Below are 27,188 nucleotides of genomic sequence, written 5' to 3' on the forward strand. Positions count from 1 at the left end.
ACTACACTATGGAACCACTACAGATAATCACGACAATATGGAACCACCACAGATAATCACTACACCATGGAACCACAACAGATAGCCACTACACTATGGAACCACTACAGATAATCACTACACTATGGAACCACGACAGATAATCACTACACTATGGAACCACTACAGATAATCACGACACTATGGAACCACCACAGATAATCACTACACTATGGAACCACTACAGATAATCACTACACTATGGAACCACTACAGATAATCACTACACTATGGAACCACTACAGATAATCACGACACTATGGAACCACCACAGATAATCACTACACTATGGAACCACTACAGATAATCACTACACTATGGAACCACTACAGATAATCCCTACACTATGGAACCACTACAGATAATCACTACACTATGGAACCACCACAGATAATCACTACACTATGGAACCACCACAGATAATCACTACACTATGGAACCACTACAGGTATTCACTACACTATGGAACCACTACAGATAATCACTACACTATGGAACCACTACAGATAATCACTACACTATGGAACCACCACAGATAATCACTACACTATGGAACCACAACAGATAATCACTACACTATGGAACCACTACAGATAATCACTACACTATGGAACCACTACAGATAATCCCTACACTATGGAACCACTACAGATAATCACTACACTATGGAACCACCACAGATAATCACTACACTATGGAACCACTTCAGATAATCACTACACTATGGAACCACTACAGGTAATCACTACACTATGGAACCACTACAGATAATCACTACACTATGGAACCACTACAGATAATCACTACACTATGGAACCACTACAGATAATCACTACACTATGGAACCACTACAGATAATCACTACACTATGGAACCACCACAGATAATCACTACACTATGGAACCACTACAGATAATCACTACACTATGGAACCACTACAGATAATCACGACACTATGGAACCACTACAGATAATCCTTACACTATGGAACCACTACAGATAATCCCTACACTATGGAACCACTACAGATAATCACTACACTATGGAACCACTACAGATAATCACTACACTATGGAACCACTACAGATAATCACTACACCATGGAACCACTACAGATAATCCCTACACTATGGAACCACTACAGATAATCACTATACCATGGAACCACGACAGATAATCACGACACTATGGAACCATTACAGATAATCCCTACACTATGGAACCACTACAGATAATCACTATACCATGGAACCACTACAGATAATCACTACACTGAAGCACGCGGTGCTACGCGCGCGACTTGCTACCAAGGAGGAAGTGGACAACGCGGTAAGTTTAATGTTCTTTATTCAAAGAGGTCACTGTAGCACTGGCCTGCTCCGGGCTGCGTGCCCTGTGTATATCCTGAGGCCACGCCCACCCCTCGGGCGTGGCCGCCGCCCACTTGGTGCGCGGAATGATGTCACCACGCCAGTGGGCTTTCGTGTCCGCCACACGCGCCCCCCCCAGAATTCCCGCGCACCTGGAGGGCCAGTTTGCGGGGCAAACGGATGACCCGGCCAAAGCGCCCTCTGGCGTCCGCGGTGCAGGGATGCCAGGTGGGATGCCCCCGGCTGTACGCGGGATGGGTGCCGGACCGGGGGGCGGCGTGCCTGCGGTGCTGGGTGCTGCCGGGGGTCCGCCCGCAGGGGGGCGGCCCCGACGCGGGGGCCGAGCCACCGGCGGTGGGTGGTCCACGTCGAGGTGGGCCGGCTTGAGGCGGTCTATGGAGACCCGGTCAGGAGTGCCGCCGATGTCCAGGGTGAAATGTTTCACCCCGGTCTCCAGCACGCGGAAAGGCCCGTCGTACGGGGGCCGCAGTGGTGTCCGGTGGGCGTCGTGCCGGACGAAGACGTACTCCGCGGTGCGAAGCTCCGGGGCGATGTGTGTAGGAGGGTGCCCGTGGTGCGCCGTCGGCACCGGGGCGAACCTCCGGGCGGTCTCCTGCAGCGCAGAACGCTCCTGCACCACGGACAAAGGTGCCGTGGGGTCGGGGAGGAACTCGCCCGGCACCCGCAGCGGTTGTCCAAAGACCAACTCCGCCGCAGATGCGCACAGGTCCTCCTTGGGCGCCATCCGGAGGCCCAGCAGGACCCAGGGGAGCCTGTCGACCCAGCCGCCGTCGCGGAGGGTGGCCCGGAGCGCGGCCTTCAACGAGCAGTGGAACCGCTCGCACAGGCCGTTGGCCTGGGGGTGGTAGGCCGTGGTTCGGTGCAGCTGGACCCCAAGCCCCCGCGCGACCGCGGCCCAGAGCTCCGAGGTGAACTGGGGGCCACGGTCGGACGATATGTCCGAGGGGGTGTCGAACCGGGCGACCCAGGTGGCGATGAACGCCTGCGCAATGTCTGCCGCCGTCGTCGCCGCCAAAGGCACGGGCTCCGGCCACCGGGTGGTGCGGTCCACCATGGTAAGGACATGGGTGAAACCCCGCGAGGGGGGCAGAGGTCCCACCAGGTCCACGTGCACGTGGTCGAACCTACGTGCCGGCACCGTAAACGGGGCCAATGGGGCCTGGGTATGCCGGTGCACCTTCGCGCGCTGGCACGCGAGGCACGTCCTGGTCCAGCCACGGACGGCCTTTCGGAGGCCATGCCAGACAAACTTGTCGGCGACCAACCTCTGGGAGGCCTTCGTGCCCGGGTGGGACAGGCCGTGGATGGCGTCAAAAACCTGGCACTGCCAGCCTGCGGGCACGATGGGGCGAGGCCGCCCAAGGGAGACGTCGCAAACGAGGGCCGTGCCCGCGCCGTCGAAGGGCACCTCGGTGAGGCGGAGGCCCGTGACGGCGGTCCGCAAGGCCTGGACCCCGGGGTCGGCGGCCTGGTCCACCGCCATCCGGGCATAGTCGATGCCAAGGTGGACTGCGTGGGCGACGGCCCGGGAAAGGCAGTCGGCCACCGGGTTGTCCTTTCCCGTGACGCGTCGGATTTCCGTCGTGTACTCGGACACGGCCGCGAGGTGACGCTGTTGCTGGGCCGACCACGGCTCAGCGACCTTGCCCATCGCGAAAACCAGCGGCTTGTGGTCGGCGAAGGCCGTGAACGCATGGCCCTCGAGCAGATGGCGGAAGTGCCTGACCGCCAGGTGAAGCCCAAGCAACTCGCGGTCAAAGGTACTGTAACGGCGTTCGGGCGGGCGAAGCTGCCGGCTGAAGAACGCCAGCGGTTGCCAAGCACCACGCACCCATTGCTCGTGCACCGCGCCCACCGCGTAGTCCGAGGCGTCGGTGGTGAGGGCGATCGGTGCATCGGGCGCCGGGTGTGCAAGCATGGTGGTGTTGGCCAAGGCAAGCTTCGCGCCCGAGAACGCCGCGTCCATCTGCTCGGTCCAGGTAACGTCACCTTTGCCCGGCTTCCCTCGAAGGGCCTCATGTAAGGGCGTAGGAGCTGGGCGATGCGGGGCAGGAACCGATGGTAAAAGTTTACCATGCCCAGGAACTCCTGGAGCCCCTTGATCGTGCGGGGGCGCGGAAACCCCTTCACCGCCTCCACCTTGGCCGGTAGGGGGACAGCCCCGTGCCTGGTGACGCGGTGCCCCAAAAAGTCGATTTCAGCGACACAGAACCGGCACTTGGTGGAGTTCACGATCAGGCCGTGCTGGCCCAGACGTTCGAAGAGCGTGCGCAGGTGAGGAAGGTGCTCTTCGCGGGACGCGCTGGCGACGAGGATGTCGTCCAGGTAGACGTACAAAAAATCCAAGCCGCACAAGACGCTGTCCATGAGGTGCTGGAACGCCTGAGCCGCATTTTTCAAACCGAAGGGCATCCGAAGAAATTCGAAAAGCCCGAATGGCGTGATGACAGCCGTCTTCGGGATGTCCTCCGGCCTGACAGGGACCTGATGGTAGCCGCGTACGAGGTCCACCTTTGAAAAGAAGGACATCCCCGCCAACCGGGCGGAGAAGTCCTGGATGTGGGGGATGGGGTAGCGGTCGGGGGTGGTGGCGTCGTTGAGGCGCCGGTCGTCCCCGCACGGTCGCCATCCCCCGCCGGGCTTGGGCACGATGTGGAGCGGGGACGCCCATGCGCTCTCGGAGCGCCGCACGATGCCGAGCCGCTCCAGCGTAGCGAACTCCGCTTTAGCTACGGCGAGCTTCGTCGGCTCGAGGCGGCGTGCCCGGCGTAGACCGGTGGCCGGCGGTGGGAATGTGATGTTCCACCCCGTGCTTGACGGTCCCCGCCGAGAAGGTGGGCCGCGTGAGGGCCGGGAAACCCGCGAGGAGGCGGGCGAATTTGTCCGCTGCCGGAAGCGTACAGATGAACCTGGCCGGAACAGAACCGGTCAGCAAGCCACTTGGCGAGCCGCTCTGTGAGCTGCTCAATGAGGCGGGCAGCACGCACGCGAGCGAGCTGAACGTCTCAGCCTGGACAAGCCTTCTGCGCTTTACATCGACCAGTAATCCATTAGCACATAAGAAGTCCGCGCCGAGCAGTGCCATGGGCACGTCGGCCGTAACGAATGACCAACGGAAAACCTGCCCTCCGAACCGCAGGGAGAGACAGTGTTGTCCATACGTGCGTATAGACGTACCATTGGCCGCAAGCAGCGCGGGACCTCGTGTCCATAGTGTAGGACGGAATTCCATAGTGTAGGACAAGGTGTCCGTTATGTACAGAAGGCTGTTTGAATTGCCGACGCTCACCGTTGCCACTGAGCGCCGGCTCGCCCGTTTCCCGACCTGCCGAATGAGCATGGCGGGCAATACTGCCGAGCCTCGTGGCCGAACTTGGCGTGGAAGAAACACCAGGTGGGCAGTTGCGGCGTCGGGGGCCGCGGTTTTCTTCGCGGTGGCGGCGGTGGTGGTGGGCGGGGCGTGGCGGCGGACCCGAGGTGCGGTGCATCGGGGAAAACCTCGGGAGCCTCGGGAGCGGCAACCACGCCAAGACTCGCCTGTGTGTCCAAAGCCGCATAGTATTTGTCGGCCTCGGCAGCGAGCGCACGGGGTTCCGTTAACGCGGAAGGCCAAAGCGAGGCGGACTCGTGCTGGCAGCTGGCGTCGAAATAACGCCCGGAATAGAGCGTTCGGGGTTTCGTCGCCCAAGAGCGCCAGCATATGGTCGATACGGACCGACGGTCGCGTGTCCCCGATCTCGGGGAAGTCCAAGAGGCGATCGGCCCGTGCGTCCACCGTAAGGCCGAACGTGGCGAGGAGGAGACGCTTGACCGCCTCGTACTTGCCGTCGGCAGGTGGATCCCTTAGGACCGATACGACGCGGGTGGCCATGCCGGGCCCGAGGGCGGTGACCATGAGGCAGTACATGGTCTCGTCCACCATGATGCCTCGAAGTCGGAACTGGGCTTCCGCCTGCAGGAACCAAACTTCGGCTTGTGACTCCCAGAATTCAGGGAGCTTGATGGAGACTGCGTTGATAGCCATTGTTGCGGCGGTTTCGGGTGGTCAGCGACGGCTGACTTGAATGTCGGAGGTCACCAATGAAGCACGCGGTGCTACGCGCGCGACTTGCTACCAAGGAGGAAGTGGACAACGCGGTAAGTTTAATGTTCTTTATTCAAAGAGGTCACTGTAGCACTGGCCTGCTCCAGGCTGCGCGCCCGGTGTATATCCTGAGGCCACGCCTACCCCTCGGGCGTGGCCGCCGCCCACTTGGTGCGCGGAATGATGTCACCACGCCAGTGGGCTTTCGTGTCCGCCCCAACACTATGGAACCACTACAGATAATCCCTACACAATGGAACCACTACAGATAATCCCTACACTATGGAACCACTACAGATAATCACTATACCATGGAACCACTACAGATAATCACTACACTATGGAACCACTATAAAGGATAGCTATATTAATACGAGTTCCCTGACAAAGAACATTAACACAAGAGGATATCGGTCTATCGGCTCGCAAAGCCTGCGTTGTGGTTGCCAACCTATGGCTGCTTTTCCACGCTTTAAATGTCGAGGTTTCAGCAAGGAAGCAGCACGGACCATTTCACACGTTTTTGTGGGATTCCAACAGGGTCACATTCAAACTTCCAATCTCGAAGGGTCAGAACGGAATTTAATTATTACACCGATCGAGTCTGACAAAAAATGTGGTTCCACTGGGGATCGAACCCAGGGCCTTCTGCGTGTAAAGCAGACGTGATAACCACTACACTATGGAACCTCTACAGACCTCTCATTTCAAAGACTGATGACCCTCTTCATTCACAGATTTCGATGTGCGATAATTTACAGACAATTCACAAAATTCTCGATAAGGCGTTGTCATCGTGTTGCGAATGACACATCACCTTTGGCATTAACGTAGCATTCACCTGGACACCAAGATCAGGGTCTGTCGAGCCATTGTCTTGTTGACACTCCTGCATGGATGCGAATCTTGGACACCCTATCGTCAACATATCAAATTCCAAGATTCTTGGCATCACCTGGCTCGACAGAATACCTAACACCTCAATCTTGGACCGCTGTCGTATCCATGGAATTGAGTATTTCCTAATGCAAGCCCAGCTTCGGTGGTCAGGACACCTCACACGCATGGAAGACCATAGAATCCCAAGAGCGCTTTTCTATGGACAACTTAAATTTGGTAAATGGTCACATGGTGGACAAAGAAAGCGCTATAAGGACGTCCTCAAGTCTACACACAAGTCTTGTGCCATTCCAGTTGTCATGCAATATCCGTCCATCATCTATTCAAGACTTTTCTGATCAAACCTCTGGGCCGATCTTGCTGAAATTTCGCAGCAAGGTTCCGCTTTTGACTGGTAACGGGGATTGTAAAGCTCGTTCCGATCCCTTGACCGGAAGTGCGTCAAAAATGGTAGACTTACTAAATGCCTTCAAAAATCTTCTTCTCCAGACCCATCAGTCAGAATGCTACAAAATTTGGATTATCACATTAGACCAGGGCCCAGATAAGCTTCAGGTCCAGTGTTCCTATTTTCTTGTACCATCTCCTGGGGTTGGAAGGGGGAATATTTTTGGCCCAAGTTTTTCACGAACCTCCAGGCCTGGTCTGACTTTTGATTAAAGTAAGAGCTTGTCCAGCCTTTATAGCTACCTTTCATTTTATTTCTCTGATAAAAGCAACATATTCTCAATATTTCCTTTTTGAGTGTTACATATATGTCGAGCCCCTATAACAAGGCCTTTCTTGTCATATATACCAGGTCAGTAAGCCCTCAAATGCTTGGCAAAGCAATGATTTTCTGAATAGTTAGTAAAAGCCTGTCAAACAGGGCCTTGTTTAGCTTCCCAAGTATTTTTTCAGGCTTGACTTGATATTAATTAAGAATGAAAAATGGAAATATGTTTCATTTACATCATGAAGTACCTTTCCAACTCCTTTTTCTATGAACCCCTTTCAATTTTTCATTCACGAACCAGACAGGCTGCAAAAAAAATACTTGCTTGTTGACCATCAGGAGATCAGAGGTTGAACTACCATTTTGAATCTGTCATGGATGAGGACCAAGCCGGTTGTTTTCGAAGCACATGGAATTGTGGATGTTAACGGTTATTATTTTACAATTCACAAAGCTTTGAGAGGTTGTCATGGATCTGAGATTTTGTCTTGGCCTATTCTGTTTTATTCGAGCTTCCTCAGAGCTTTCCAGGTCTTCTTCTGTTATATTAGAGGTTCCCAGGAGCTTTCAAGGTTTTCTGTTTTATTAGAGGTTCCTAGGAGCTTTCAAGATCCTCTTCTGTTATATTAGTGGTTCCCAGGATCTTTCAAGGTCCTCTTCTGTTCTATTGGAGGTTCCCAGGAGCTTTCAATTTCCTCTTCTGTTTTATTAGAGGTTCCCATGAGCTTTCAAGGTCCTCTTCTGTTTTATTAGAGGTTCCCATGAGCTTTCAAGGTCCTCTTCTGTTTTATTATAGGTTCCCATGAGCTTTCAAGGTCCTCTTCTGTTTTATTAGAGGTTCCTAGGAGCTTTCAAGGTCCTCTTCTGTTATATTGGAGGTTCCCAGGAGCTTTCAAGGTTTTCTGTTTTATTAGAGGTTCCTAGGAGCTTTCAAGGTACTCTTCTGTTTTATTAGAGGTTCCTCGGAGCTTTCAAGGTCCTCTTCTGTTATATTAGAGGTTCCCAGGAGCTTTCAAGGTTTTCTGTTTTATTAGAGGTTCATAGGAGCTTTCAAGGTACTCTTCTGTTTTATTAGAGGTTCCCTGGAGCTTTCAAGGTCCTCTTCTGTTTTATTAGAGGTTCCTAGGAGCTTTCAAGGTCCTCTTCTGTTATATTGGAGGTTCCCAGGAGCTTTCAATTTCCTCTTCTGTTTTATTAGAGGTTCCCATGAGCTTTCAAGGTCCTCTTCTGTTTTATTATAGGTTCCCATGAGCTTTCAAGGTCCTCTTCTGTTTTATTAGAGGTTCCTAGGAGCTTTCAAGGTCCTCTTGTTTTATTAGAGGTTCCTAGGAGCTTTCAAGGTACTCTTCTGTTTTATTAGAGGTTCCCTGGAGCTTTCAAGGTCCTCTTCTGTTTTATTATAGGTTCCCATGAGCTTTCAAGGTCCTCTTCTGTTTTATCAGAAGTTCCTAGGAGCTTTCAAGGTCCTCTTCTGTTTTATTAGAGGTTCCCAGGGGCTTTCAAGGTGCTCTTCTGTTTTATTAGAGGTTCCCTGGAGCTTTCAATTTCCTCTTCTGTTTTATTGGAGGTTCCCAGGAGCTTTCAAGGTCCTTTTCTGTTTTATTAGAGGTTCTAAGGAGCTTTCAAGGTCCTCTTCTGTTTTATTAGAGGTTCCCTGGAGCTTTCAAGGTCCTCTTCTGTTTTATTAGAGGTTCTCAGGGGCTTTCAAGGTCCTCTTCTGTTTTATTGGAGGATTCTAGGAGCTTTCAAGGTACTCTTCTGTTTTATTAGAGGTTCCCAGGAGCTTTCAAGGTCCTCTTCTGTTTTATTAGAGGTTCCCAGGAGCATTCAAGGTACTCTGTTTTATTCAAGGTTCCCAGGAGCTTTCAAGGTACTCTTCTGTTTTATTAGAGGTTCCCAGGAGCTTTCAAGGTACTCTTCTGTTTTATTCAAGGTTCCCAGGAGCTTTCAAGGTACTCTTCTGTTTTATTAGAGGTTCCCAGGAGCTTTCAAGGTACTCTTCTGTTTAATTAGAGGTCCCCAGGAGCTTTCAAGGTACTCTTCTGTTTTATTAGAGGTTCCCAGGAGCTTTCAAGGTACTCTTCTGTTTAATTAGAGGTTCCCAGGAGCTTTCAAGGTACTCTTCTGTTTTATTAGAGGTTCCCAGGAGCTTTCAAGGACTCTTCTGTTTTATTAGAGGTTCCAAGGAGCTTTCAAGGACTCTTCTGTTTTATTAGAGGTTTCCAGGAGCTTTTGAAAGCTCAATGAGCTTTCAAGATTTGAGAGGTTGAGATGTCTTCACAAATGCTATGATCGTTGAAAGCTCCTGGGAACCTCTAATAAAACAGAAGAGACCCAGACAAAATCTCAGATCCCTGATTTAAATACTGTAACTATAATTTTATCATAAGCATAAGATGTGAGAAGTAAATTATAAGCAAGGAGTGAAATTTTAGTAGGTTATTTAGCTTGGGAAAATGGAAATCTGGACCTGATTCTAGTCGTTGCAAATGACCAATAAAATTGAATCCTGACAAGTGTAAACTTGAGTAGCACGAGCGAAGTTATGCATCAGTTGCCCTAATCCACTGTCATGTAGACGCAAAATGTTTACCCACAAAATGATCTAGTGCTGAATTAATTTTCTGATGGAGTTCAATCTGAATACAAGTTGCCACTCTGGCGCAGACATTGGCAAACCAAGCCCGGTGTTGGCCTAATGGTAAAGGTGGCTGGCTTAACACCTTAGGGTATTGAGTGTGAGCCATATGTTTGGTGCAATTTTCTTGTTATAACATAAATACAATACTTCACTGTCAGTCAAATATATCTTACGTTCATGAACATTTGAAATACAGTACCTGAAAGAGGCTTGACGTCTCGAGCAGGCTCTGGACATTCTCAACAGAGATTTGTATCCGCCCTGTGTACACAAAGTTCAGTAGAAGCTCAAGGGCACCCGCTTTAACATCGTTAATCTTGACGTAGGTCTCTTGGCTCTCCCGCATCTGATTTTCAAACATTGCGCGGAAGTACGGAGAGACAGCGGCGAGGACAACACGGTGGCAAGGATATTCACATCCATCGGCCTTGAGCACGACATCCGTTAACAGCTGCCCCTGAAATGCAGAAATATACCAGAAATAAGCAGTTGGTGGAGGAAGAGCAACCTCAAATGGTTGTGCACAGCTTATGAACAACAGCTGATTACTTGACACCAATGACACTGGCATCTCGCAAGTATACTTTTGTAGAACTACATGCAAAATAGGTAATCGTTTCATTAGAATGGCAGAAAACTAGGTCTGGTTTCAGGCAACTAGTACACCCATACCGACTCCGAACAGGAACGGCAGGAAGGGTTATGTAATTATCCTCTATGGGGTATATAGATTACAGTAGATCTAGGCTCGGGCTAGCTCCGTCCTCCCGCTCTTTGAGGTAATTAACCTTTTGTTCATAAAAAAATGTGTATGTGGTCATTTGAGGTACGGGATTGTTCCATTCAGCACGACTGAAATGGCTTTAAAAATCTGGTAACAGGCCGATTGGAAAACGTGCATTTAATGCCCATATGGCATCGTTCAAAAATTCCATAATGCTATTTTTTAGGGAGGCACTTACAGGCTTGATTATACCACACTAATAGTTTAACACTCGACCCAAACAAAACCAATGGAAATTTGATGCAACAACGCCGGACAGTGTATAATCAGCGGAGGGCGGAGGCCTACAGCTAATGTGTTAGGCGCACTAATAAACAAGATGGCGGCCATATCATTTCATCTCGACACAATAAGTATAGTGGGTGGACTGAAGCGAAACATGTGGGTGTGGTCCAGAAACTGTCCGACCAATGGATGCACATTTCAAAAATCGACCCACAACAACCCCAACAACAACAGCAACGCGAAGCTCTTGTGGAGATGTGTCATGTCACAGGCAAAAATGAGGAAACCAATGTAATTAACTTTTCCATTGGATGAATGTGACATCACGCATTTTTATGTACTTTGTTTTATGTACTTTGCAAACAACTATTTTTCTTGACACAGGTAATATTTGTATCTGTATTCTGGTGTTCTGCCTGAAAGCAGGTTCAGGATTGCTGAAGCAGTTTCTTGGCAAGGGGTTTGCCATTGCCTTCCTTACTATAGTTAGGGGAGGAATTTGTAATTTGATCATGGTACTGTACCAATGATAACTCGCCTACACTTTGTGAAGGACACGGTGGGATTTTTAACATCCACTAACTAATGACAGTGTCCGGGGTGCCCAGGTTAACATCCATCCTCGGAAGGGCACACACATTGATGAATCTTCTGCCTATGAAACACCGGGATGACAGTTTATAGCTGGGTGGGGATTCAAACCCCCAGATAGGCAGCTTAAAGGCGAGTGTGTGTACCACTAGGGTATAGGCCATCCTGTCAGCCCTACAGGTAATATCCTAAATAATCATAAATAATAATAACAATAATAAACAGTTCAGTTATAATAGTTGTTCGTTGTTCATCTTTTCAATATTACCACATTAATTTCCAACTGAAGAAAAAGAACACAAACCTAGGCCAATGAAAACAGTGGTACCTGGTATACTGTAGTGTTGTTGTGGTTTTGTAAGACTCTGGGGAGTTACATCCAACACATAAAGGAACCCTGGAGTGTTGATACATCGGTAATACGGTATTTTGTTTAGATAGATTACCTTTCCTCTCATATCAGTGGACAGGGTAATGCGTTGTGTTTGTTTAGTAGGTTTGAATTCCCTTTGTAACTCATCTCAGATCTCCGCTCCTCTTACATCCCTTCCAATGTCTTTCCCTCCATTCCTCTTAATCTCTCTCTCCCTGCACCTCATTTCAGCACATCCATACACACTTTGCAACACGCAACATCACACTTAACAAAACCCACATTTAATTCCAAAACCACAATACAAATCAAAACCAAAGGAACATCACCAGATAGCACTGGATTACATCCAGCTCCTCACGGAGCAGCCAAACCAAGGACCACATATGGGGGGCGTTGCCAGTGAACCTTGACCAATGAGCAAAGACATGACCACAGTGGTGTTCCAATGAGAATGCATCACCCATGAACACCAAGCTGCGTCGGGATGCTGGTCAGCTTTTAGACAGCACCTCTCGAAGGGCTTTTTAAGTTCGGGCAGCCCAGGACTCAGCGTCATGTGCATCCAAGGAACGAGAGCCAAATGGAGTCTTGGAGGAAAGAGCTGGGTAGATGCGAACCTCTATGTGGACAGGCTCTGTTGGGAGCGAGTGAGCAGATAAGCCGTCGAGTTATTTCCCTGGATGTGCCGGCAAATACAGACTGACTAATAAGATCTCTCTCTTTCTTTCCCTATTTATAATTGTTTACTTGGAATGCACAAGAGCAATCAAGGGTTGCACACTCGACTCATTCAGAGCTGGGTTGGTGACTCACATTCACGATTTCCTCTATCACCTTACGAAGCATACAGCCGTATCCCTGCCCACACGGCACATCACACCATCACCTTCTCTTCTTTCTCCCCCCTCCCCTTTATGCATTGGAACCAACGTAAACCTGCAGGCTTACATTGTTAGGTGAGCAAGGTGTCACCAACAAGCCCCACCTTTCTTTATCTCTCTGTCTTCACTCTTGCTTGTCTAATTTATCGGAGTGAATGGGGCACCTATGTCTGTAGTTTCCTGAAAATGTGAATGTCTAAGGGGCTTGCGTGTGTAAGAGTAAGACTTTCTTTTGTGACATTCCACATGCTCATTTGTTAACATGATCATTCATTTACAACCTGCCCAATTGTCTCTTTCTCTATCGGTTAGACACTAGTGTGTAAATAGTGGATGGGAGTTTTACACCGCAGTTTCTCTATGGTCATAGACGAGGCAACATCCCACTTACAGTTCCGCTCGGCCATTCTTGATTTATACGAGTGGGGCATCGAGAGCATGGTTCCCTATCTGGGGGGATTAATTTTCCAGGGAAGCAACGCGGGAATTGGACATGAGGAACATACCTAAATTAATCATCTCAGACGGCATCCGTGGTTGCTTAGCAATCCATCGTGCTGCGGAGTTATCTGCGGCTGGTCGGCTTCAGGGTCAAAGGTTGGGAAGCGGGTCCGAGAAGCCACTCGTGACCCAGCCAGCAAATCCGTAACAGTACAATACTGTATTAACAACACACTGATATGGAGATATTGCCGGATGAACACAACAGATAAATGAAGTGCATAAGAGAATGAGTCAAAAGGTTTGTTTGTGTTTTCATAAATTTATGTTTGGCAAACTCATCCACCACTGGGCAGAATGTGTAACAATAGCTGGAACTGCATTGAAAAGAATGAACATCTTTGCTGAGTTTTGCTGGTCTAAGACCATTTCTTCATGTTTGAGGGATATACTTTTTGACTTGCTTGACGATGTAAATATATTGATGATGCCTTCAATGAAAATAATTGTTGGACAAGAACTTATCAATTAATTACTTATTCTCAAGATACTTGGAGCATATTACAATATTTGCAAATCTGTTCACGAGTTTGGTTATGGATCGAGGCAAACTATAACAACCAAACACATACGTAGACACTTGCTCATTAATTTATTCTTGAAGTTAGAACTTGTTTTGTCTTGTAGTTTTTTTTTCTGAAATGAATTATCATATTTTAAATTGCACAATAGCTTACAAGAACTATTTCTCTACATTGTAATGATGCTAAACTAGACACATAAAAAATATTTTCCCATAGAATGCACCATATAAATGGAAAGTTATCTTTATTTGATGGGTCAGTAGAAGGAGGAGAAATGGAAACACCCAGGCTACAGTAGAATGCAGTCAGACATGTATATATTGTCCTGTCAGCCCGAACGGTTAACACCGCAGGATGACGGATAGCCGATCGATCTTACTGCCAAGGCGAATTCCCGAAACTGGTGGTTGGTCCATCGCGCGCGGGTGAAGGAACCAAAGTGCTTACCTGCACGGCGCTCACAGGGCTTATACTCGAACCCACAAACACAAAACCACGACAAATGAAAAATGCCACAATAATATGACAGTCAAGCAAGGCAAAATAAAGGTTGAGGTAAAATAAATCCTACTGTGAGACGTCTCCACTCAGACAAGAAAACACACAAGGCGAAAGGTTAAATAAAAATAAATGTTTTAAGCCAGCCGGCACTCAGCTTTGCATCTCAAATGGCCTCTAGGAGCCTGGTGGTCGTTGGAACTCCGAGTGCCCGTGCGGGAAGTGCACAATATGGCGTGGAGTCATGCACGTAGCAGCCCCAGGCTTGAGGCAAGCAGACAGGATAGCCTCCATCGCTTTGCCCGCGTCCTCCTCTTTATACGAAGAGCACCACTGTCAACAACACCTCGTCCTCCGAATATTCAAAAGTCCCAAAACTCCGAAAAGCTCTCTTCACGAGCGCACCCGAGACAAAAGCGACCGCGTCAGACCAAAGCCAGAATCGAGAGAGAGACAATGGGTGGGATTCTTCTTCCTCCTAGCTCTTGAACCTTCTCACTTTGACGTCACACTGTCCAATCATGCAATCGGGGGCGGGGCCTCACAGCCATCTTGACCGCCCACCGATTCTCCGCCTCTACTGGGCAGGGCCTTTTTCCTATCGTGTTCATGTGGCGGGCTTACTTGTCGATCACTCTGCTCGGGTTCTGTCAGCATGCATGTATGTTGTTCTTGTTTTTGTTGGCGTAACGAGGGTTTTTATGGCCAGCCTTGTTATAAAAACGTAGGGAAAAACCACAGGAAGCAATCACATACTGGGAAAACTAATCTTAACCCCTATCTAGATAACACAAGCTCCACCCCCTTCCCTTCCCCCCCCCCCCCCCCCCATGTGAAGACACATAAACAATCTTAAGCTCACAGTTTTCCCCTACATAAATACATCGAGCTTGGCTTCCTACTCACATGTGGTCCATGTAACCCTACACAGTTCTATCTCCACTATGGTATTTCCTTCATTGGTTAGACATAGCATACATAATAAATAGTTGGGAAGTTGTACCCGATTTCACTCCATTAGAATAGGCAACGCTCCACCTATGGTTTCACAATAAGTAGACGAGGTGGGACGTTGAGAGTCCAGTTCCCCATGTTGGTAGGGCAAAATCAACGGTAAGGTAATGCGAATCATAGAGCGGGGACCCTGCCAGACTTGGCCTTCTCAGACAGCGCCCGTGGTTGCTCAGCAACCCGTGTGGTCATGGATTTATCTATTGCTTGTGGCTTCAGGGTCGAAGAAGGAAGCTGGTATGGCGAGAGGCCCATAACAATTTGTACTGGTATGCATAAATATTCCTCTGTACCATGAGACCATTCCATCTTAACAAATTTTTAAATACAGTTTGAAATTTTAAATACGTGTGCAGTAAAATTAATTCGTTTACCTTATTGTAAATATTCGGGCTCCGCTCTTTCTTCCATGCAGTCCATTGTATGAGTTTGAACTTGTATTAAAATGAATAATTGCTAATCACAGTTGCAAGTGGTGTATTTTCTGCCTAGTCCTTGCAAATTGATCTTTGCGAAAATGTGTTTTGGACCATCATGGCTACAATGGATTATTCCTTCGGAAAACCCATTGGACATCCAGGACTGTGCCAACAACAAAGCTGTTACATTGTTTTCATGACCAACGGCTATCCCATGTGGGACAGAACCATACATTCATTTTATGGCCAATTAGGACCAGTAGCTAAAACTTAAGTATACCATAATCACAGCCTTCCCTCTGCCCCTTATACCTAGAACCTGCTGTTACTTACCCATCATCAAGCTGACTCCTTTGCTTTCAAATTACACCTCAAAGCCATTTTTTTTTTCAGGAAAACCTGCGTTAGCTTGAAAGCATTCCCATCTGAACATCTGGCTAATGATCGAGAATCTAGGTCACATATTCCATATGCTCATTGCCATTGTCTACAAATATCCTTCCAATTTATCCAACATACTCTGGTGTCTACTACTGTCTTTGTTTTGTACAGGTTATAAATACAAGACTTTTTCCTCATATTCCAATTCACAATTCTCACCTCTCTCTTCTCTCTATTCTCTCTCTTCTCTCTCTTCTCTCTCTTCTCTCTCTCTCTCTCTCTCTCTCTCTCTCTCTCTCTCTCTCTCTCTCTCTCTCTCTCTCGCGCGCCCCCTGCTGGCCTTTCGTGTGTTGGGCGTGGCAAGATGGCGTGCACTGGTGTTCGTGTGCTGTAGCTCCGTGCTTGTGTTGTGTTGTCCCGTCCCCCCCCCCATTCCTTCCATTCCCATCGCGCCTTTGTCGTGTCCCTCTTTACCACCTGTGCCCCTTTCCCTCCCTTGAGACAGAGAGAGTGAGAGAAGAGCCCAAAGGTGAGAGCAGACCCGTTCGGTTCAGTCTACCTGCTCCGTCGGTGCTGTTTACCTTACTCGCGTCGTGTGAACTTTATTATTCATTATTTCATTTCGACTTTATTTATTTTGTGTCCTTTCCGCCTGGTCAAGGTGGAAAGGTGAGACATCGCCGCTATGGCGAGTGTTCGTGCACGGCAGGAAGGGTTTGAAACCCTAACAAGGAAGCATGCTTTCGTGTGTGTCCCTCCCGAAGGTGTTCCTACCGAGGACATTATCCTAGCTGTAGGGAATGTTATCGGCGATGAAAATGTCCGCGCCGCGTCGCGGATGAACCAAAAGTTTGTTGTTTTCGTGTCGGACGAGAAGTTCGTGCATGATGTTGTTAGTACCGGTCTGTCATTGAAAGGTGGGCAGTTCGTCATGGTTTCCCCGATGGACACACCGGCGATTAAAGTTATTATTTCAAATGTCGCTCCGTTTATCACAGATGATAAATTAATGGCTGTTCTGACCCGGTATGGAACTGTTGTTTCCCGAATCTCGATGATTCCCCTGGGATGTCGGGATGAACGAATGAAACATGTTATGAGTTTCCGGAGACAAGTATTCATGGTGCTTCCTGATCGCGGCGACGATACAGGACTAAACATCTCGTTTAAAATTTCGGTAAATGATCGTCAATATCAAATGTATGCTTCGTCAGGCACCTTAACGTGCTTCCTTTGTGGAGCCTTCGGACACGTCAAAAGGTTTTGTCCCAAAGCATCTTGTACGAAGTGCGGCAAATTGGGACACACCAATGTGGGCTGTAAAAAAGAAAACGCCCCGACCGTGCTTCCTCATGCCTCGACCGTGCTTCCTCACGCCTCGACCGTGCTTCCTCACGCCTCGACCGTGCTTCCCCACGCCTCGACCGTGCTTCTTCACGCCTCGACCGTGCTCCCCGACGCTCAAACCGTGCTCCCCGACGCTCAAACCGTGCTTCCTGGCGCTCAAACCGTGCTACCTGAAGCCCCGACCGTGCTTCCCGACGCCCCGACGGTGCTTCCTGATGTCCCAACTGTGCTTCCCGAGGTCCCGACTACGCTTCCCGAAGCCCCAACCGTGCTACCTGAAGCCCCAACCGTGCTACCCGAAGCCCCAACCGTGCTTCCCGAAGCCCCGACTGTGCTTCCCGACGCCACGACTGTGCTTCCCGACGCCCCGACCGTGCTTCCCGACGCCCCGGTGCTACCCAAACCCAGTGAGATGGCACTTGGTGATGCTAGTACTGCTGACGAACCCATGAATGAAGAACTTGTCATACTGACCAAAAAACGGAAAGCACCACTAACAAATAGCCCCGATGGTGCGATAAAGAAGGCTGTCTTGGGCAGAGACACTGTCTCTGCAAAAGGGGGCAAAACGTTTACAGCAAACGAAAATATCGAACGCCAAAGTGGTAAAGAAGATGTTACTGATTTCCCAAGCTCTGAGAATAAAGCCGACATTGATCCGAACAATGCGGCCATTTTTGAGCCTGAACGCGAAGCACCACCGGTCCCCCCTCCAGTAGCTGAGCGGACTGGTGACCAAACAAATTGCTCTGTCTCACAAACAGAAATCGTAACCCCGGCTACGCAGAGATCTGCAGCCATTTGCCAAAACACACATAAAGAAAGTAAGCACCAGTCTGCTCGTGAGTGTGTACCAGAGTACCCAACGAAATCTCAGGAGATGCCTCCAGAGGAGCTCGTGAGAGCTGCAAGTAAGGCCCAAGATCCAGGTGGGACATTATCAGACCTGTCAGAGTCTGAGGACGAGGTGGAAGTGACTGAGCTGTCACAGTCATCAGCATCTCAGTCACAGATACCCCCCCAACACATCGTGTCGTTTCTAGCCGAAACATACAGACAGCGTAACATAGTCATTAAAGACCATTTTGACGATTTGGCTGCATTCATCCACACTGCAAAATCCATAATTAAAACGCCTGAACAATTTGACCTGAATAAGTCACAATACCACAGGTTAAGAAAATTCATCACACGTGCAGGTGTAGAGTGTTCCCAGCCACAGGCTGATTTCATCAATACAGGATGAAAACTATAAAACTCGCAACCTTAAATATTAACGGTGGTGGTGCTAGACACCTCCGCCAGGTTCAAGTAAAAAACATATTTCAACGGAAAAAGGTGGATGTGATCTTACTTCAAGAAACTCACATCACACCAAATGTGGAACATAACTGGCATCAACTTTTTAAGAGCCAATGCTATTTCAGCAATTTATCAGCTTCATCTGCTGGAATCGGCTTCTTGCTGAAGCCAGGCCTCGTGTGTGAGTCATGCCATTTTCAGGAGGTAATAAATGGTCGGCTTAGCTCTCTCAAACTAGTAAGCCATAACTTCCATTACACCATTTTTAATGTGTATGCGCCAAGTGATAGCGTAGAGCGTAAGTCCTTCTTCACCGCAATGATAAATCACTTAAGATCAGTTGATTTTGATCATTGTGTGTGTGTCGGAGGTGATTTCAATTGCACCTTCGACCCATCGGTTGACAGAAATTCTGCCGAACCCCATCCTGAGTCCCATGTACACTTATCCAATTTTTTTAGCACAATGGGCCTCGTTGATGTTTGGCGGTTGCACCACCCAAGCACATCCCAGTACACCTGGTGTCGATGCGCCAATAGTCGAGTATCCTTGGCAAGGCTTGACAGATGGTACATCAACGTACCCTTTAAAAATACTGCGGTTTCTTCAAATATATTTCCTTCCGTGTTTTCAGACCATCATATGGTAACCCTAAACCTTTCCTTTCCTCAACCCGCAAGTAGGAGCGCTTATTGGAAGTTTAATGTTAGACTTCTAGAAGATGGTATGTTTAAGGAAGCCTTTCGTGTTTTCTGGGCAAGTCTAGTAGCAAAGAAATCTTCCTTTTCTTCATCCAGCATATGGTGGGATAACATGAAATCTCAAATTCGGGTGTTTTGTCAATGTTTCCAATCACACAGCACAAACGACAAGCACATTACAATGGCCCGGTTGGAATTGGATATTCTACATTTGGAGAATAAATTGGCTCATGAAAACAATGACGCCAATTACCGGTTATTGCTTGTAAAGAAAGCTCTTTTAAGGGAGTTAGTTCAAGAGAAAGCAGCCGGAACATTAATTAGACTTAGAATACAGAATGTAAAGTTATCAGACACCCCAAACAAGTCTTTCTTTCATTTAGAACCCTTAAGCAAGCCATCACGGCTAATCTCTTCTGTTTTGGACTCAAGAGGCAACGTTGTTGTCAACGAGGATGATGTTAGAATAAACATTATTGAATTCTTTACAAAACTTTTTGAGGAGCAGACTGTTTGTAATGATACAATGATGGATTTAACCTCTCACCTCCCCTCCCTAACTGAGGCTCAACTTTTGGAGCTTGACCTACCAATCACCCTCCTTGAGCTAACCTGTGCTCTTGCTGCCATGGATTCAGGGAAAGCTCCGGGTATTGACGGTCTACCTCCCGAATTCTTTCTGACATTTTGGGACCTTTTAGGCCCTGAGTTGCTGAATGTTTTGGACACTTCTATACAGACTGGTATAATGCCGCTGAGTCTAAGAAGAGCCGTAGTGTGCTTGCTCCCGAAAACTGAAGATCCCCGACTTTTGGTGAACTGGCGACCGATCTCCCTGCTGTGCACGGACTACAAGCTTTTTTCAAAAGTACTGGCTAATCGACTAAAAAAGGTTATTGGTGATCTAGTACTGCCAGAACAGAGTTACTGTGTTCCTGGAAGATCCATCCATGATAATATTTCTTTAATCAGAGATCTCATTGATGGTAACCGTGTTAAAGAGGACTTTGGAATGATGTCGCTTGATCTTGAAAAGGCATTTGACAGTATCGACCATAAGTTTATGCATCATGTGTTACAGGCATGCGGCCTCGGAGCAAACTTTCGTTCCTACATTTCCTTGCTATACACGGATGTATTTAGTTTAATTAAGATTAATAATGTGCTGGCTCCCCCCATCAAGGTTCGGAGAGGGGTCCGGCAAGGGTGCCCAGTCTCTGGTTTATTGTTTGCTCTTTCCTTAGAGCCTCTTCTCAATCTACTGAGAAAGAAGATTTCTGGAATAGCACTCACTCCCATGAGTGCACCGCTAACCCTATGTGCTTATGCGGATGACGTCTGCATCTTTGTAAAAGATAAGGATGATATTGATATCGTTGTTGAGTGCCTGTCAAAGTTTCACGCTGCCTCCTCTTTAAAAATCAATTGGAACAAGAGCAAGACGTTATGGATACCCTCCCTTTATCGCAACCTTCTTCAGCCTGTACCACAGCCGCCCCCATCCCTCCCCGCAGGGTTGCTGTGGGGAAGTGAGGGAATTAAGTACTTGGGCATATTCCTTGGTTCCCCACAGTATGCTCAAAGAAATTGGGACGGAGTAATTGAGCAAGTGGGAGAAAGATTGAACCGATGGAAAAGGGTTTTACCTCATTTGTCCTTCAAGGGCCGTGTGCTAGTGATCAACAACTTAGTTGCCACAATGTTGTGGCATAGGTTCATCTGCCTGCAACCGCCGGAGGCCCTACTCAAAGCACTCCAGGGCAAACTGGTGGACTTCTTCTGGGGAGGCTACCACTGGCTACGACCCGATGTGATATGTCGCCCCTCGGCTGAGGGTGGCCACAACCTCGTCGACATCAAAGCCCGCCTAATGGCCTTCCGGCTGCGGTCCATTCAACGTCTCCTCTACATGGAACATCTGCCAGGCCGGCTCCCTGCACGCCTTGTACTGCAGCGAGCGGGTAGGCTCGGGTACGGGTTTGAACTCTTTCAAATGAACCTCCAGCATGTCGACATATCGGTTCTCCCTGCTTTTTACCAAAGCCTCTTAAATGCCTGGCAGAGCCTTTCTGTGAGTCGTCAGGCGGACACATATGTAACGAAAATGCTGGCACACGAGCCTTTGTTCTACAACCCTCTCTTTCCCGACATTCCAAAGAGTCGAGATTTTTGCCAACACTTTATAGCAGCTGGTATTGTGAAGGTGCGGCATCTCCGACATGACTCAGGGTATGGTTGGAAATCCGTAAGTGAAATCGCCGACCTGACAGGGATTTGGTCCCATAGGATGATTGCAAAAATTTTGAGGAAAATGATTCAGTTGGGACGGCAACTTGGCCTAACTTGGACTCGAGGTACAGAAGAAGATCTAAATGAGCCGACAGTGCCTAAATTAATTGTTGAACCCATTCAAAACGATTTGCCCCCTGTTAGCGATGGGTCAAAGCTTTTCCAGACAATGGACAGCAAGGGCATCTACAAGATGTGCCTCAAGCTGTTAAATGGGAACCCTTCGTTAAATGGAGTTACCCGATGGAAAGGATTGTTACCCGGAGGACCCCCCTCCGAACCTATCTGGGAAGCCATGTACAGTGAGCCCACATCCAAAAGAACAGGTGATCTCCAGTGGCGTTTGGCCCACTGGATTGTTCCCTCTAACACGTTTATTAGACATTTTTCTCCTGTATCTGTTTGTTGTCCCTTCTGTACAGTCAATGAGGACTTGTTTCACGCATTCATAGACTGTATCCGATTATTTCCTTTGTTTCATTGGTTGAATTACATTGCACATGAAATGCATGTTACCTTTTCTTTGAGAAGTTTTCGTCTTTGGTTTTGCCCCTAAACAGAATCCTGCATCTAAACTGTTTAGTTTCCTAATAGCAACTGCGAAGCTTGCTGTTTATCTAACAAGAAAAGACAAACTATCTGGCAAACCGATAGAGCACTGCAACATCATGTCGTGTTTGAATGCATTAATCTCAGCAAGATTGAAACTGGAATTTACCCTGTCCAACGAGTCCGGAAATTTTCATAACTTTGTTGATACTTGGTGTGTTGGTGGGTTTTGTGAGGTTAAAGAAAACGAATTTAGAATACTGTTGTGAAATACTGATTGTTTTTATTTGATGATCATTGGGTGCTTCTTCCTTTTCTTTTTTTCTTTTTGTTGGCATTATTGATTTTATTGCAAAACTTGTATATTGTTACTTTTATATTTTTGTAATAAAAGGACTAAAGTCTCTTCTCTCTCTCTCTCTCTCTCTCTCTCTCTCTCTCTCTCTCTCACTCTCACTCTCACTCTCACTCTCACTCTCACTCTCACTCTCACTCTCACTCTCACTCTCACTCTCACTCTCACACTCACTCTCACTCTCACTCTCACTCTCACTCTCACTCTCACTCTCACTCTCACTCTCACTCTCTCTCTCTCTCGTAACTTCCATTTTTACTGTGGAGTCCTTTAGTTATTTTCTCCTTGTCATGCGATTTGCAGCAATTTATTGTTATAAGGTGCTAGCGCAATTAAGATATTATGATGATGATGATTTGACATAAGCTGACTACCATCCAAATTATATATTCCCAGGTCACCAACGATGCTGGATCGAATCTGACGCACGAAGAGGAGGACGCAGGCAAAGCGATGGAGGCTATGCGATGGAGGCATCTGCTTGCCTCAGGCCTGGGGCTGCTACGTGCATGACTCCTTCTCAGGTCACCAACGATGCTGGATCGAATCTGACTCACTGTCGGAACATTTGGCAAAGTGTCTAGATAGACACTGACCAGCATTAATGGCTACTTGGGTTGTCTATATGCATCATTAGCACATCCCCTGCGTAGCAGGAGACGGGATTTTGCAATCACTTTTGTGTGTGGGTAAGGGGTGGAGGGGGTGCGATTGAGGGGGGGGGGGGGGGAGAGGAGGTGAGGTGAGGGGGGTGGAGGGGTGTGTGTGTGTGTCTGTCCAGGCCATAACTTTATTACCATTTGAGCTATTTTCATCAAAATTTCACCAAAGCTTTATTATGATAACTAGCGTGACTCGGTGCGCCTCAACCACACGTCGTTTCAAAGGGATAGGCATCTTTGACCATCTCGGTGTTTTTTGAGTCTTCATGGGGTATTGGGTCTTTAGGGCCATTTGGGTCTTCAGGGTCTTTTGGATCCTCTAGGCCTTTAAGGGTATTTTGGGTCTTCGGGGTCTTCGAGGTCTTTTAGTTCTTCAGGGGCTTTTGGGTCATAAGGGTCTTTTGTTTCCTCTGGGTCTTTAAGGGTCTTCAGGGTATTTTGGGTCTTTGAGGTGTTTTGGGTCTTCAGGGTCTTTGGGGTCTTCTGAGTCTTTAAGGGTCTTTGTGGTCTTTGGGGTCTTCGGGGTGTTTTGGGTCTTCGGGGTCTTTTGAGTATTCAGGGTCTTGGGGGACTTAAAAGGGTCGTCAAAGGTCTGAGGGGTCTCAGCAGTCCAAACGTAATTAAGAGGGTGTTCATTTTATTTGAAGAAGAAGAAAACGTTTTGGTCGCATATAAACATACATACATACAAACAAACAAACAAACATAACCATTTACGTTTGCTCTATTATTATAATAAGATAGGGAGAAGGCAAATTAATAATTTTGTCAAGACGTCAAAAGGTCAGCATCACATAAAATCATCAATTTTCATCCAAATGACCTGAAATTTCAATTTACCATTTGAGTCTTGTCATCAAATATTCAAAAAAGCTTTATTATGATAATATGGAAAGACAACTTAATAATTTGGTCAAAAGGTCAAAAGGTTAAAGGTCAGCGTCACATTAAATCGTCAATTTTCATTTTGTATTTTCACACTTTTATTTAACTTCATTTGTCCCGTTTCAAATCTTTGAGCCATTCATTTTCTAGGTTCCATACGTCCTAGAGAGCTGAAACTTGGCACACGGTCCTCTTTTCTGGTACATTTTCATCTATCAAAATTTATTTTAAAAAATTGGTTTAAAACTTTAAAAAAAAAAGTGTGTAGCTCTAAAACATGTTTTTTGTTTGCTTGTTTAAAACTGTTTTCGTTATCTTGAGCATACAGAAGAAGAAGATGTCTGAATACAAACTGACGCGTATGGGCTTTGCATTTTCAGATGCTTTCTAGTTTACATTTGTTACTAGTTTCCTTATTTGAATTTGTTAAATATTTTAAGGACTCAGACTTCTCTTTGAATTTTTTTAATAATAACTACTAGTAAACAAATTGATTGCCTCCATGCTCAAAAGTGAGATTAATATACAAAAATATGAGTGCATCAAGTAAAGCTCTTGTGAAATTCCTTCAACATTCCTCCTTCAACTTACCTGCAGGCGAAACGTGTCCAGAGCAGAAAGTATTCCTTCTGAATGAGGAGGTCCAGGGCAGAACTCAAAATTGTCTCTTTCAGCCTCTAAAATATTAATGGGATCACTAATCTTGTTAGTTACTTCGAAACACCTGGCTCCAGATAGGTAAGATGGACATTTGTTGGCCAATGACTCTTGGCTTGGTTCATTGATTGCCTGTTCATGACCATTCACTTTTCCAACCATCATCATTATCGGTCCCTGCTTGATTTCCTGGTCTGCAGATGCCGACCTTCAACACTTGGAAAGGCTCTACAGTCCATTCATTTGCATAAACACCTGCAGGCACATTGCAACCTCTAAAGCTGTACTTCTTCCAATTCTTTGTTTGTTTCTTCACCCACACTCTTTGTGACAACTTTCTGTCTTTCCTTTACATCAACAAGACCTAAAGAAAGAAAAAGAAAGCAGTTACTTCTCGTTTCACAAAACTCAATGTTGAATATGTATATATTGCATTATATGCTTGTTCAATTAGCTTCTCATTTACAACTTACATGTGAGCATTATATTAATCCGCTATACCAACAATGTAAAGCAGTTACAAAATAGGAAGAGTCCCATAATGAGGCAGTGGATTTAAGGAGACACATCCCATATAGGAAACTACATGGTATTCATAGAATACTTACCCTGCGCAGTCAACTTGGTGTAAGCCAACTCTTCTATTTTTGAACGTTTCTTTTTTTTTGATCCAATATGGCTGCCAGACCACGTGAGCAATGACATCATAAATTTATATTCTCTAAATAATTGTCGCATAGATCATGCTCAATACATTTCAAACTGATCAGACTAAGCGTTGTCCCTGTCGAATTAAAAACCACCTTTAGAGGCCATTTTTTCCCCGCCAGTGAGGGTTGCCCTTTTTCGGGAACCGTGGTTGTTGGGCCTTTTTCGGGAACCGTGGTTGTTGTTGTTGTTGTTGTTGTTGTTGTTGTTGTTGTTGTTTTTCTGGTCCCCTTTTTGAAGCAATGTTTTACGGCCAGATGCCCTGCCTGACGCCAACCCTTTTTGTCACCTTTAACAACAAGCAGGGAATTAATTACCAGTGAACTGGTACTCAATTAGCCGACCTCGGAAGGATGTACAGGCTGAGTCAACCCCCCTGGCGTTAATTCGGCGATCGACCGGGATTCGAACCCAGGATCCTAGGATCCTAAGCCGGCACCCTAGCCGCTAGCCCAACACCAGGGTTATTAATCGAATTATGACGAATTATGATGAATTATGACGTCATAATTATGGCACCAATGACATCATCGTTAACAACACCTATTCCACATATGGAGTTCTTTACAATGAGCCACATTTCAATTTTTAAAATGCTGACACGGCACACACTATACTTTACTGAAATGCAGACACAAACGATATATTTTCGTCAAAAATCTTCGGAATTTCACCAAATCTGTTTAGGTCGTGTGTTAATATACCTCAGCGATTGACAAATCTGAAATCAGAATTTTATTTGAGGTAAAAATGACCCCGTGAGGTCGCTCCGTACTTTGCCTGCTCATCATGTGCAGTGTGATAATTAATTCCATGTCCACTCTGGATGACTCTTCTTCTTCATGCAATAACAACTTCTAGTTTCCAGACCGTACATCCAATCATCTTGAAATTATGCACACATGTTACACTTCATTACCTCTACTATAATGTAGAGTTTCACGTCGATCAATGAAGCGGTTCAAGAGTTTGAATTAAAAAAAAATATTTTCGTTTAATTATTTATATCTGGAAAACCACGTGACTTATCGAAAATTCCAAAAGGTAATTTTAGCAGACTGATATGCTGAACATATCTGTGAAGTTTCCCATCGATAGGATCAAAAATGAGGGAGGAGCTAGGTTTTAAAAGGTTATGGTTAAAAACATCATAACTCCAAAACCATGTGACGCATGACGTCATGCTCACCGGGTTTTTTGTACGTCATGGGTATGCGATTCTGTCTGCAAAGTTTGGCCTCGATCTGTTCAGTCGTTTTGGAGAAAATTTGATTCAGTGGTTTTTCAGGCTTTTCACTCAAAACAATATGGCGTCCGAACCAATGTGACCTACGACGTCATTATAATTTTATTTCTGCATCAATTTATACCGAGAAGATGCTTAAGAAATTTCATCCTGATCGGATAAAGTTTTTTACTTGTCGAATTATGACGTCATAACGGCGGCACCTATGATGTCGTCATTCACATATGTTATTCCGCATGGAGAGTTCTTTGCAATGAGACCTGTCTCAATTATTTATGTGCCGCGGCTTTTGAGATTTAGAGGTGCAAAGGTTTTTGGTTTTTCCAAGATGGCACCCGTACCACGTGACCTGTGACGTCATCATATTCACTAAAATATTCTACAGGAGGAGGCCCTTCTATGGTGAAAATTTCATGTCAATCGGACCAACGGTTGCCGAGAAAATGAATTTTTAAAATGCAGACATGCACGTATGTACGTACGACATACGTACGTACCCGAATGCTTAACCCTGAATTTCGCTTCG

The 27,188-nt window shown here is 46.9% G+C and overlaps 1 protein-coding gene and 1 non-coding gene across 5 annotated transcripts in view; both read right to left on the bottom strand.

The window, feature by feature from the left end:
• KLHL24 (kelch like family member 24) overlaps window positions 1–27,188 on the bottom strand; it is an 87,123-nt gene that overhangs the window by 23,356 nt on the left and 36,579 nt on the right. For all 4 annotated transcript variants that reach the window (XM_068100063.2, XM_078783993.1, XM_068100064.2 and 1 more), the window contains 2 exons: window positions 24,643–25,072; window positions 9,970–10,227 (listed from right to left, as the gene is read on the bottom strand). In XM_068100063.2, coding sequence (XP_067956164.1) covers window positions 9,970–10,227; window positions 24,643–24,876 — 492 coding nt within the window. In that variant the 5' untranslated portion in view covers window positions 24,877–25,072. The remainder of the gene's footprint in view (window positions 1–9,969; window positions 10,228–24,642; window positions 25,073–27,188) is intronic.
• Window positions 6,132–6,204, bottom strand: TRNAV-UAC (transfer RNA valine (anticodon UAC)). The gene has a single exon. It is a non-coding gene; the product is annotated as a tRNA-Val (tRNA).

Source organism: Myxine glutinosa, chromosome 1, assembly GCF_964187855.1.
Source record: "Myxine glutinosa chromosome 1, kmMyxGlut1.1, whole genome shotgun sequence".
Lineage (NCBI taxonomy): Eukaryota > Metazoa > Chordata > Myxini > Myxiniformes > Myxinidae > Myxine > Myxine glutinosa.